Source organism: Halichondria panicea, chromosome 9 (genome assembly GCF_963675165.1).
Source record: "Halichondria panicea chromosome 9, odHalPani1.1, whole genome shotgun sequence".
NCBI classification, from domain to species: domain Eukaryota; kingdom Metazoa; phylum Porifera; class Demospongiae; order Suberitida; family Halichondriidae; genus Halichondria; species Halichondria panicea.
Genome location: NC_087385.1, coordinates 3,944,455 through 3,958,065, shown reverse-complemented (window position 1 = coordinate 3,958,065; position 13,611 = coordinate 3,944,455). Strand labels below are relative to the sequence as shown.

The following is a 13,611-nucleotide window of genomic DNA, read 5'->3' as shown; positions in this document are numbered from 1 at the left end:
TTTATTAGACAAAGGAGCTTTAACACCGAAAGCTGCCACTATCCAAAGTACTAACTTGTTGTGTGGAGGCTACTCATGCTGTAAACGCAGTGCTAGAGCATCCAGGTAAGCAGACCTAGTCACAAGCTTATTCAAGCTTCTTAGCTTTTGCTCGACAAAGAAGCTTTAACATCAAAATCTGCCACTATTTAAATCAAGATATTGTTGTGTGAAGGCTATCCATGCTGTAAACGCAGTGCTGTGGCATCCAGGTGAGTAGATATACCTGTGACAAACAAACAAACAGACAAACAAACAAACCTAGAGCACTAAAGTGCAAACCCTCGGCTGGTGACATGATAATAAAGAAACCAGAAGAGTGATTAATGCAGTGCATGTATGACTAGCACAGCAACTCAAGAGCAATAAAACTAAACCAGACTGTAGGGATGCTGAAACATTGAGTATGTCACATGAGACATGCACTGTGGACTGGGATCACAGCAAAGAAGCCTGGAGTCTTAGACTAAGAGAAGTATGGCTCCTTCCAGGCTAGAGTATAGGATCCAGAGTCAGTCAACAACCAGTCACAATTCTACTTTCTTGGCCCTTATTCATGTTACGGGATCACTTCAGCTGCAAATACCTAGTCAGCAGAGGCAGTAATTCTAGCTTTCTACTTTAGTGACCCTGTTCCATTGTTTCTGGTACAGGATCACGTCAGCTGTAAGTAACCCATGTGGAAAAATCACAATGTAACATAGGGTATCTCGAATAAAGGCCGCGTGTATTTATCAGCTGCCAACGGGCAAGTTTAGCTTTTGCTCGCTTTTATTCGACAAAGAAACTTTAACATCAAAATCTGCCACTATTTAAATCAAGATATTGTTGTGTGAAGGCTATCTATGCTGCAAACGCAGCGCTATGGCATCCAGGTGAGTAGAAAACCCCATCACAAACAAACAAACAAACAAACAAACCAACAGACTACTATACCCGCTGGCCGCGGCACGGCCTCGGGTAACAACAGACTACTATACCCGTGGCCGCCCACGCGCGCCTCGGGTAACAAACCAACAGACTACTATACCCGTGGCCGCCCACGCGCGCCTCGGGTAACAAACAAACTAGAGCACTAAAGTGCAAACCCTCGGCTGGTGACATGATTATAAAGAAACCAGAAGACTGATAATTATAATGCAGTGCATATAGTGATGTTGTTATCATCATCATGCATGACTTGCACAGCAACTCAGGAGCAATAAAACTAAACCAGACTGGAGGCGTGCTGAAACATTTGAGAACAGGTAGTAGTACTATAAATATATGCACTGTGGATTAGGATCACAGCAAAGAAGCATGGAGTCTCAGAGAAGTATGGCTCCAGGTCCTGCATGGATCCCAGTCAGCTAAAGCAAGCTTTCTGCTTTAGTGACCCTGTTCCAATATTGTTCCTGGTATATACAGCTTTCTACTTTAGTGACCCTGTTCCATTGTTTCTGGACCTGGTACAGGATCACTTCAGTTATAAGTAACGCATGTGCAAGTTCTGTTCAAGCTACATTTTGCTCGCTTTTATTAGACAAAGAAGCTTTAACACCGTAAGCTGCCACTATTAGAAGTACTGACTTGTTGTGTGGAGGCTACCCATGCTGTAAACGCAGTGCTAGAGCATCCAGGTAAGCAGACCCAGTCACAAGCTTCTTAGCTTTTGCTCGTTTTTATTTGACAACGAAGGTTTAACATGAAATTCTGCCACTATTAAAATTAATAACTTGTTGTATGAAGGCTATCAATGCTGTAAACGCAGTGCTGTGGCATCCAGGTGAGTAGATTCACCTGTCACAAACAAACAAACAAACAAACAAACAAACTAGAGCACTAAAGTGCAAACCCTCGGCTGGTGACATGAAAACAAAAGACTGATATAATGCAGTGCATATAGTGATGTTGTTATCATCATCATGCGCATGACTTGCACAGCAACTCAGGAGCAATAAAACTAAACCAGACTGGAGGCATGCTGAAACATTTGAGAACAAGTAGTACTATAGATAATATGCACTGTGGATTAGGATCACAGCAAAGAAGCCTGGAGTCTCAGAGAAGTATGGCTCCAGGTCCTGCATGGATCCCAGTCAGCTAAAGCAAGCTTTCTACTTTAGTGACCCTGTTCCATTGTTCCTGGTATATACAGCTTTCTACTTTAGTGACCCTGTTCCATTGTTTCTGGACCTGGTACAGGATCACTTCAGTTATAAGTAACGCATGTGCAAGTTCTGTTCAAGCTACATTTTGCTCGCTTTTATTAGACAAAGAAGCTTTAACACCGAAAGCTGCCACTATTAGAAGTACTGACTTGTTATGTGGAGGCTACCCATGCTGTAAAGGCAGTGCTAGAGCATCCAGGTAAGCAGACCCAGTCACAAGCTTGTTCAAGCTTCTTAGCTTTTGCTCGACAAAGAAGCTTTAACATCACAATCTGTCACTATTTAAACCAAGATATTGTTGTGTGAAGGCTATCCATGCTGTAAACGCAGTGCTGTGGCATCCAGGTGAGTAGATATACTCGTGACAAACAGACAAACAAACAAACTAGAGCACTAAAGTGCTAACCCTCGGCTGTTGACATGATCTACAAGTGTATAGCAATCCAAAGAGTGTTGCTGGCTATAAAGCAGCAAGTAACGTAACAGGCTGAGATTGGAGTTTTAGTATAATTATAGTACATGCATTATTTGCCTGTTTATGACATCTGAGTTTTACCTCCATTCTGAATTCTATGGACTAGACAGCAAAGCAAAGAAGCATGGAGTCTTAGAAATAATTTATGGCTTTTGGGGTATGCTCTGGGCCGGGTAGGAAAAGAAATAACAATCATAATTCTAGCTTTCTACTTAGTGACCCTGTTCCATTGTTCCTAATACAGGATCACTAATACGTAGGCTATCTCGAATCTCGAATAAAGGCCGCGTGTAGTTAGCTAGCTGCCACCGTGCAAGTTAGCTTTTGCTCGCTTTTATTCGACAACGAAGCTTTAACATCGAAATCTACCACAGTTAAAATTAATAACTTGTTGTGTGAAGGCTATGCATTCTGTAAAACGCAAGTGCCATGGCATCCAGGTGAGCAGACTCACAATTACAAACAGACAAACAAACCAAACAACTACTATACCCGTGGCCGCCCACGCTTGCCTCGGGTAATCAACACACAAATTAACTTTTGTAATAGCCTCTAAAATGTGGTAATAACTACGTGTAGGCCTAAGAGGTGGTATATTTTTGTCTAGTCTAGAGGCGGTTAGTACCGACCACCACCGACCAGTGTGGTCATATCCCTACTTAAGTTTGTGACTCCACTACACACACATTATAAATTCAACAGACATGATTCCAACAATTCAACATACATGTACAAGCTAGACTTAGAGTTTATCAGTGACTATAATTATCTCCATGGGCAATCATGACAGTTTGTGCACACACTGACAGGGCCGTCTATGAGCTGATACTGAGAGGCTACGTGTTCAGAAAGGGGCAAATGAAAATTGCCGTCTTCAAACTCTATCAGGTGTGTGTTTATTTGTTGTTGTTGCTAGCTGACACTAAACATTCCAGTGGGAACCATCCCCTTAACAGTCTAAATAGCTGGTGGCACTTTAGAGTTGAAAATATCTAACTTCCGTAGCATGTCTACGGTTTGGGTTGAACTACAAATACAGTTGAGTCCACCCTAGTTCAGGGGAGAGCACACACAGGATGGTAGTGAATGATTAGCATAATATTATACTGTTTGTAGGAGGAAACGTGTGAATCAGATGAATTAATTGATGCTAATGAGTGCACCGTGTGGGTTGTGCTAGCCTACACAAGGGAAGATAGGTTGACTGCCTTTCCCTAATCCACCAATGTACCGGTAGTACATGTATGTGAAGGTGCATAGCTTAAAAATGCATTCAAGAGTCTATATACATTTGTATATATATAATACAAGAGAGAAAAAAAAGTATAGACGTAGCATAACCTTGCATCCGAAAATTAATGTAATCTCCTGCTTTGTAACAAAAGTGACCAATCTGAGGCCCAGAGCTGCTACTAATAAATTCTCATTAATTTATTATGCATTTCAGGCAGGAAGTCACGTTGCTTTCGGAATTATTTCTGATGCACGGCTATACTACATTCGATACTCTCTCTTTCTTTTATTATGGGCTTTTGATAATTATAGGGAAGTTTAGATAATTAAGCCTATTGGGAAAAGTGCTACGTAACGATAGGTAGATAAGGCTATTTGGGGAAAGTTCTTGTTGTACTAGCAAGTACATAGCACTAAGTTATATGCCATTCAGCTTAAATATCGTGGTCAACATGGTAAATTTGTATTGCTGTTCATACTACCCCCTCCCCACCCACACACACACACACAGCCGTCAGGAGAGGGAGCTGGTGTGGCGGGTGCCCAGCTGTTGTCAGAGCACTACCTGGTGGAGTTGTCAGCTGTGACCACATCAGGGCACGACAACGTTGGCATGGAGATGAGGGATTTCGCTGAGCAACTCAAACCGTATCCTATGGAGCAATTGTGAATTGTATTATGATTATACAGCTAGTGTACATATGGTGAATTATGGGAGGTGCATATAATGTCATAGCTAGCTTGTGTTAATTGGCTTGCGAAGCAAACATTGTTTATAGCCAAGCTTGTAGGTAAACATCAGTTGCTTAAAGTATTTTCGTGTACTATGACAGTAGATGATGCTGTTTGGCCTGGCTCTTAGTTGTACTTAGCAATGTAAATTAGTCCACTAGTAGTTGCCTGGCAATATGGTGCCAACCATACAGCTAGTGGATTCTGAAGCTGAAACTATGTGGTTGATTTAAACTAATAGCTATAACACACGAATCAGACTCTCAGCAGCTAAAACAGCTTTGGCAGGTAACACGCAGTTGAACTTTGACCTAAGGAATGTGAGTCTAAAACACTTCCTTTGAGTCGCAGATGTCGTACTTCCTCTGGTGTAGGGCTGATGTGGATCTGTGTATTGAGGACTTCAACAGGATTGCTATCGTGTGCCTCTGCTAGGCAACTTTAAGCTTCATGGAAAGGTTAGCATTATAATTATATATTCCTGTACCCTCACCACATACCCTTGTACACACCATGGTCAAGACAACCACATACCCTTGTACACACATGATAACCACATACCTCTGTACCCACAGTACTACATGGCAGACCTGCACACTGCTGGAGGCCTCCCTATACTCATGAAGGAGCTACTAGACGCAGGGCTCTTACATGGTGACTGTCTCACAGTGACCGGAAAGACTGTGGCAGAGAATTTAGCATCTGTCTCCAAAGCATCTGATCTGACACAGGACGTTGTGTATCCCATCTCTAAACCCCTCTCCCCTCCCGGGCACCACATTACCATTGTCAAGGTGAGATGGATAAGCTGTGTGTATTCTCACCTATATATGCAATCATTGTGAGTAAGTCATTTGTTCTGCATGTGCGTTTTATTTGAACACTTATTCAACATTTAGATGGTGAAAATTATATGCATTTTCTCATGATTGCATCCCAGGGTAGCATGGCAACAGACAGTGCCGTGCTGAAGCTGAGTGGGAAAGTGTTTGACAAGCCGTTCAAAGGCCCAGTGAGTCTACACACCATGCATGGACACAATGCCCTCCTTTATTGAGTGTGTCTGCTTGTTCCCAGGCGATTGTGTTCGATGGGGAGGGGCCAGCCTATGATGCCATTATGGGGGGCCAGGTTAAACCAGGACAGGTGCTCGTGATACGATATGAATGACCCAAGAGAAGGTGAGCAAGTTAGTGTATTCCATTATTTATTAAGTTGCATTTAATTCAAATATTTATCCTGAATCCATGCCTTGGTTGTTTTGCCGCATCTGTCACTATAGCTACAGTTTCATGTAAATTTTAGTTTCAGTTTCTGTTTATTGTACATTAGTTGAATACTTAATTCCCCCACACATGATACACACCCCTCTCCTTTGTGTAGTCCTGGCATGCCTGAGATGTTGAGTCCAGGCTCTGCACTGGTTGGTGCCAGCCTGGGGAAGACCGTTCCCTTGATAACTGATGGACGCTTCAGCGGAGCATCTCACGGGATCATGATTGGTCATGTGACACCCGAGGCATTCGTGGGCGGGCCTATAGCACTAGTGGAGAACGGAGATATGATAAGCATTGATGCTGTCAACAGGAGAGTAGATCTGGTGAGTGTGCAAATAATTAAGCACTGTACATGTGATGGAATACATTCATACTCCCCCGCACACCCACGCAGGAGGTCAGTAAGGAGGTGTTGACGGCTCGGAAAGCTTGCTGGAAGATTCCTCAAGAGCGTCAGAAAGTGAAGGTTCTTCTGGCGAAGTATCGACGCTCTGTGTCCAGTGCACATACAGGAGCTGTGACCAGCTAAACCAACTGTGTATAGTAGAGGCCAACGTTGTAGTTTTGTCCTGTAAAGCAAACAATTTTTAATTGATGCAGAATTGTATGCATGTTTAATTAATACTTGGACCGTGTTTGTAGAGTAGACTCTATATGATTGTGCACTGTTGGTCTAATGAGTTGAGTAATGTGAAACGTTTCGTTATCAGCTGTGTGAATGATTTATTGAAATGTCATCATTCAGCACATGAAGTTGCTTTGTTTCTCGAGTTATTTTGGCTATTGCATCATGATGAACATTTTAATTTTGCTGCATCCAGAATCGGCAATAATTTTTTTTATGTAGTCTCGAATTCCAGCCGGTTCTCATTGTAAGCGTGGGAGGGAGAGAACTTATAGGCAATAATTATGTACGTACATGTACTTGAACTAGTACTTGTGTTGGTCTCTACAAATCAGCTATGAATATCGTTAAGGATTTGACATTACCCGGCCATTTTTGCTTCAAGGCGTTCAAGCCAACATGCCAAGGAATTGTGAGTTAATCAGTGCAGTGTGCATGACGTACCTGTCTCTTCATAGTTTATTTGTTTGCTGTAAGTTATTTTGGGGCATGTGTTTGACACAACACTGAATATTGTGTGTCCCCGGCCCCACAGAAAAACAAACCTTACAATATCCAAAGCCATGGCCGAGAGAGTGACAACAAAAGAAGCTCTCAAGAAACTCGATGCTCAACTCGAATGCTCCCTTTGTCTCGACACTTTCAAGCAGCCAAAACTCTTGCCTTGTTTTCATGTGTTTTGCAAATCCCCGTGTCTGGAGAAACTAGTGACCAAGGATGGATGCTCCCTCACTTGTCCCACCTGTCGACACATTGTCCCACTGTCAGAGAGGGGAGTGGCTGGACTGCAATCAGACTTCCACATCGACCACTTGTTTGAGATACAAGATGCTTTCAACAAAGCCGACGACGACAATGATACAAACTGTGGCAGCTGTGAGGATGGCAAAGCCACCGGGTACTGTAACGACTGTGGGGACTTTTTGTGTGATGAATGTCAAGCTGCTCACAAAAGAGTTAAATACACACGTGATCATAAACTAATTTCGCTGGATGAACTCAAAGCTCAAGTGACTAGCCTGGTTCCCCCAAAGAAGGCCGTCCCCCATTGCCCCAAACACTTGGGGAATGACCTCAAAATATATTGCGATACCTGCTCCACTCTTATTTGCATGGACTGCATCATTCGTATCCACAAAGACCACAACTACGACCTGGTGGCTGATGTGCTGACCAAGCACAAGGAAGAACTTGTCTCTAGTAGTCTCAAACCAGTTGAAGAGAAGCTGGACAGTATACAACGAGCTCTGAAGGACTTTGACATAAGAGCCAAGGCAATCCACGATCAGAGGGCCGCGATTGAAGCCAACATCCACAAGGAGATTGACGAACAATATCGACTGTTGGACCAACGAAGGGCAGATCTTGTGGGAGAGCTAGAGATGCTGACTCAGCAGAAGCTTAAGGATCTGGTGGCACAAAGGGACCAAGTGGAGATCACTCAGGTTAAACTAACCAGCTGTCTAGAGTACGCTGATAGGGGTCTCAAAACAGGCACAGACGGTGAAGTACTCGAAATGATATCTTCCGTTATTAAGAGAGTCAAACAGATTTCTACTGAATTCCAATCAAATGCTATTCAACCAGAGACAAAAGCTGACATGGAACTGATCACTAAAGGAAAAGAACCTCTCCAACATGCTTGCCAAGATTTCCTAGAGATTGATCACAGTGGATCATTCAGTTTAGAGAACAGCCACACGACAGGAGATGGTCTGAAAGGTGCTACAACTGAAGAAACAAAAACTGTATCTTTTCAAGCAATGACCAAGAAAAACAAGAAATTCAAAAGCAAACTCTTTCTAAAAGCTGAACTTGTGCGTATTGAAAATAAAGATAAAAGTAATTGTGAAGTGATCGAGCAACAACATGGCCAACACAAGATCAACTATCGCCCTATGAAACAAGGAAAGCATGAACTACACATCACTGTCAATGGGGACGCAGTACGAGGCAGTCCATTCCCTATAGCTGTAGTCCCATCACCACAGAGCTTCGTGAAGCCTTCCCGAGTTGTACGAGGTGTGAACTACCCACGAGGCACTGTCTTCAACAGTAAGGGGCAGTTGGTTGTTGTTGAAGGTGATGGAAGTACTGTCTCTGTTTTGACACCAGAGGGTGAGAAGATACGAACGTTTGGAAAGCTGAGTAATGCATTTGGAGTGACTGTGGACAAAGACGACAACATCTATGTAGTTGATTGTAACAATCATTGTGTGAATAAGTTCTCATCCAACGGAGTGTTTGTGAAAGCTGTTGGTAGGCAAGGCAGTGGTAACCTTCAGTTTATTAGCCCACGTGGTATATGTTATAACAAAAGAGACAACAACCTGTATGTGCCTGATCAGTGTAACCACAGAATACAAGTGCTCTCTACTGAACTGAAGTTCAAACGATGTTTCGGTACACGTGGCAATGGGAACGGACAATTTCAAACCCCATTGTATGCAGCGTTTGATAATTCCAACAACCTCTATGTGACTGATCATGGTAACAATCGAGTACAAGTCTTCACCGCTAAAGGTCAATTCCTAAGAACCATCTCCCAAAGAGCCGACGGTCAGAAGCTGATTAATTCCTGGGCCATAGCCATCGACAGCAGTGACACAGTGTATGTCAGTGAGAATGGACCGCATCATGTGAGTGTGTTCACATCTCAGGGAGCCTACATCACCACGTTTGGTGGGCAAGGAACGGAAGAGGGACAGTTTAATGGCATTCATGGACTCTCTATTGATCGCAATGACTCTGTTGTTGTGTCCGATCTTGGTAACGGGCGACTGCAGATATTCTAATAGAAAAACGAGCCAAATGGATTGTGTTTGTAGCTCAGTTTATAGAAATGTAGGTAGCGTTATTATTTTATTTGGAACGTGAAATGCAACCTTAACCTTGTCAGCCAGCTGTTAAATTAATATTTATAATCATGATAAAATTTAGCCTTGTTCCCAGACTGATTTTTTTAAGTTGAAAACTAGTAGTCTCGAATAACCGCCTCAACCTAAAAGCCAAGCTTTTAGGTTGAGGTAGTATGGCAAGCGGTTTGTAACATAAGTATTATTATGACGTTGAAGTGCTTTACAGCATGACGTGACATATAATAATTATTACAACATGACGTGTGACGTGCTGGAGGATGCACAAGGAACCACGCATGCGCTCTGTGGACCTTCTTGGAGCACTGCACTGCTGATTGGTCTAGAGTGCAGACCTTCTTAGCACTGCTGATTGGTAGAGTGTTCTGCAGTTATACATAGTGGCTGGATGTCCCTCTATAATTATTTGATTTTCCAGAGACTGTTAACTCTCTTTCCATGTCATGATGCAAAAGGTGTAAGCAGCACAATTTTAAATCCTAACAGTTGATGTACAAACAGACAGTGGAAACCTTACTCTCAACTCCAAGTGCAGTGCAGTTCATTTTCAATCCTCACAACATGCACTGATGTATATACTAGCATTGGTGAATGTGCTATCTGTCTGGTTATGTGGTAATCTCCTTGCTGAGGAAATGCAAGTGCACTGTGAAGAAACCTAGTTTTATAACGTTTTTTTACAGTAGCTTTCTCAACTGAAGGCGGAGCCTCTGAAATCGGCTCCCTCTCTGACTACACAATACTGTGGTGGTCTGAATGATCCACGGAGGAAGACTCTATCATGAGGTGGGTATCAGCTAGTTCAGTTCAATACTGTCAAGCTTACACAACATTTTTGAATTTTATTGCGTGCAATGTACCAAATTTTGTCAAGATGCATCGTATCAATTCAAATCTGCTGAGGAAGTAGATTATAAGAATAGTGCCTGGGGGAAGTAATTATATAATATAATTACTGGACATCACCTAGGATACGGACTGAATCAGTAAATAAATATATATATACATACAGAATCGTAGACTCTCGCTATTCTGGCTTTCTGAAGTACGGCAACCTCGATATACTCGCCATTTGGTTTGGCACAGATTGCTAGCTAGTTGTTTATACTACCACACAGTGGCATAGGCATGCAGAGGGGGGCTGACGAGGCTTGAGCCCCCCCTTTTGTGCTCCATCAACTCCACTGAACTCAGCTTGAATCACCTGATCTGTCAATCTATTCTGCACTGTACTGCATGCATATAGTTACTATAGAATCATAGATAGAAGAGTAAGAGGGATTGGTAACTGAAACGGTTCACGTGATCATTTTACATTGAATCTGCAGTAAAACCTCGAAAACTATCTGCGTTACGCCCTATAAACGAGGCTATTTTGCTGGGTAACTCGCTCAAAATAAGAAAATTGTGTTTTCTCGCGACATAATCTTTTTCAGCAATCTATAACACGCCCAGTCTGTGAGCCATGTATTGTACTTGCTAATGACTGACCACACCCAGTAAAAAGGGACATTCCAGTAAAGTTTTAGGCGAACAGCTGCTATTTATAGCCTTGTATTGCTAAAACGTGTAAGCGTGCTGGTTATAACTGCTAAAATAGGTATAGACCTTTAAATATGAGTGAGTTGCACAGACTGAGCATATAAATTATGATTGTGGTATATTATACACTGTGTGTAGAAATAGGTCATCAGCTTGGCCTAGCCGGACCACGCCCATCTACAGCTTTAGCTTGTTGACACAGCCTCGATTAAATCGCGGGTAACACGGATGTTACACGAGGGTACTTCCGTTTCCAATCCCTGTTCCTCTTCTAGAATCAATAGAAATGTGGGCAGGGCCATCTAATGCGCATGCTGATTGCTGAAGAAAAGTGATTACCTCTTTTTAGGTAAAATTCCTGTTATTCAGCGCCTGCTCTGGCCCTGCTCAACCAATTTGAGCCCTGCCCTTCACAAAATCCTGCATGGCTATGCTACTGCCACACTCGCCGTTAAATATATACCAGCCAGTTCTGGCTGCCCCTAACTATGTGATATTATGTTTATTACGGCCGGATGAGTGTGGTTTGGCAGACAAGAGCGTAATCCTTGCACCGCAAAATCATGCAGTCATTAGATTCTCCGTATAGGGTCGTTTTAGCCGCGGCTATTTTCTGAAATATGGCCACCTCGCTATTCGTGCCAAGCTGCACTGCCTAAGTGTGGTTGGATTAACAATGCATGTGTGTGCAAATAACGTGTTTATCATTGTGTTTTCCATTCAAGTTTTTGAATTAAGCTGTTGAGATGGTAGTGCACGGCTATTTTTAATAATAATGCTGTATCCAGCGTGAGTTTTTAAGCCGCGGCTATTTTCTGAAATAGCTATATTCGGCTTGCCTGATAGAGTGGACATAGTCAAAAATATTATACTTAGGTAGATGTTGTGTAAAAGCTTATAATTATATGCTTCGATTCAAGGCCATGCAGCTCATGCAGCAACGATTGGTTTCTATATAATTTTTTTTTTAATCTGCTATAATTGTACATCATTACATGTAGATCAATTATTACAGGAAGCTAGAATTATATTAGCTGCATGCTCCTGGTATAACTGCATGATCACCTAAAACAAGCTTGCTGAATAGAACCTCATGCGCAGACTGTCAGTGCCACTTCACGTAGCATGCTAGTCCTAAATTTACCTTGGCCTACTTTGGTGCACTGCACTGTGTAAAACCTGATAGCCATGCATGGCAGCAGAACCTATTCATATACATGTACACACCAAATTCTGTGGTCACAGTGCTAAATTGAAGTTGACCACTTTGGTCCACTGCGTTTACAGCATGAGTAGCCTCCACACAACAAGTTAGTACTTTGGATAGTTGCAGCTTTCGGTGTTAAAGCTTCGTTGTCTAATAAAAGCGAGCAAAATGTAGCTTGAACAGAACTTGCACATGCGTTACTTATAACTGAAGTGATCCTGTACCAAGAACAATGGAACAGGGTCAACATCCAGGTAAGCAGACCTAGTCACAAGCTTGTTTAAGCTTCTTAGCTTTTGCTCGACAAAGAAGCTTTAACATCAAAATCTGCCACTATTTAAACCAAGATATTGTTCTGTGAAGGCTATCCATGCTGTAAACGCAGCGCTGTGGTACCCAGGTGAGTAGATATACCTGTGACAAACAAACAAACAAACAAACTAGAGCACTAAAGTGCAAACCCTCGGCTGGTGACATGATTATAAAGAAACCAGAAATATAATGCAGTGCATATAGTGATGTTGTTATCATGTATGACTTGCACAGCAACTCAGGAGCAATAAAACTAAACCAGACTGGAGGCATGCTGAGAACAGGTAGTGGTAGACTACTATAGATGATATGCACTGTGGATTAGGATCACAGTAAAGAAGCCTGGAGTCTCAGAGAAGTATAGCTCCAGGTTCTGCATGGAGTAGGATCCCAGTCAGCAGCAGGAGCTATAATTCAAGCTCCTACTTTAGTGACCCTGTTCCATTGTTCCTGGTATATACAGCTTTCTACTTTAGTGACCCTGTTCCATCGTTCTTGGTACAGGATCACTTCAGTTATATGTAACGCATGTGCAAGTTCTGTTCCAGCTACATTTTGCTCGCTTTTATTAGACAAAGGAGCTTTAACACCGAAAGCTGCCACTATCAAAAGTACTAACTTGTTGTGTGGAGGCTACTCATGCTGTAGACGCAGTGCTAGAGCATCCAGGTAAGCAGACCTAGTCACAAGCTTATTCAAGCTTCTTAGCTTTTGCTCGACAAAGAAGCTTTAACAGCAAAATCTGCCACTATTTAAATCAAGATATTGTTGTGTGAAGGCTATCCATGCTCTAAACGCAGTGCTGTGGCATCCAGGTGAGTAGATATACCTGTGACAAACAAACAAACAGACAAACAAACAAACCAACAGACTACTATACCCGTGGTCGCCCACGCGCGCCTCGGGTAACTAGAGCACTAAAGTGCAAACCCTCGGCTGGTGACATGAAACCAAAAGACCTAAAAGACTGATATAATGCAGTGCATATAGTGATGTTGTTATCATCATCATGCATGACTTGCACAGCAACTCAGGAGCAATAAAACTAAACCAGACTGGAGGCATGCTGAAACATTTGAGAACAAGTAGTACTATAGATAATATGCACTGTGGATTAGGATCACAGCAAAGAAGCCTGGAGTC

The 13,611-nt window shown here is 42.5% G+C and overlaps 2 protein-coding genes and 1 pseudogene across 2 annotated transcripts in view; all 3 read left to right on the top strand.

Annotated features, from left to right (window-relative positions):
• LOC135342016 (uncharacterized) overlaps window positions 1-13,611 on the top strand; it is a 106,480-nt gene that overhangs the window by 41,574 nt on the left and 51,295 nt on the right. The window lies entirely within an intron of this gene.
• On the top strand, window positions 2,030-6,553 carry LOC135342055 (dihydroxy-acid dehydratase-like; annotated as a pseudogene).
• LOC135342029 (tripartite motif-containing protein 2-like) lies at window positions 6,839-9,472 on the top strand. Its single transcript, XM_064538717.1, has 2 exons — window positions 6,839-6,943; window positions 7,067-9,472. Exon 2 carries the CDS (start codon window positions 7,095-7,097, stop codon window positions 9,324-9,326), a length of 2,232 nt encoding a protein of 743 aa, XP_064394787.1. The 5' UTR covers window positions 6,839-6,943; window positions 7,067-7,094; the 3' UTR covers window positions 9,327-9,472.

Coding starts and splice junctions, on each gene's coding strand:
- LOC135342029 (XM_064538717.1), top strand. CDS start 7,095: ATGGCCGAGAGAGTGACAACAAAAGAAGCTCTCAAGAAACTCGATGCT.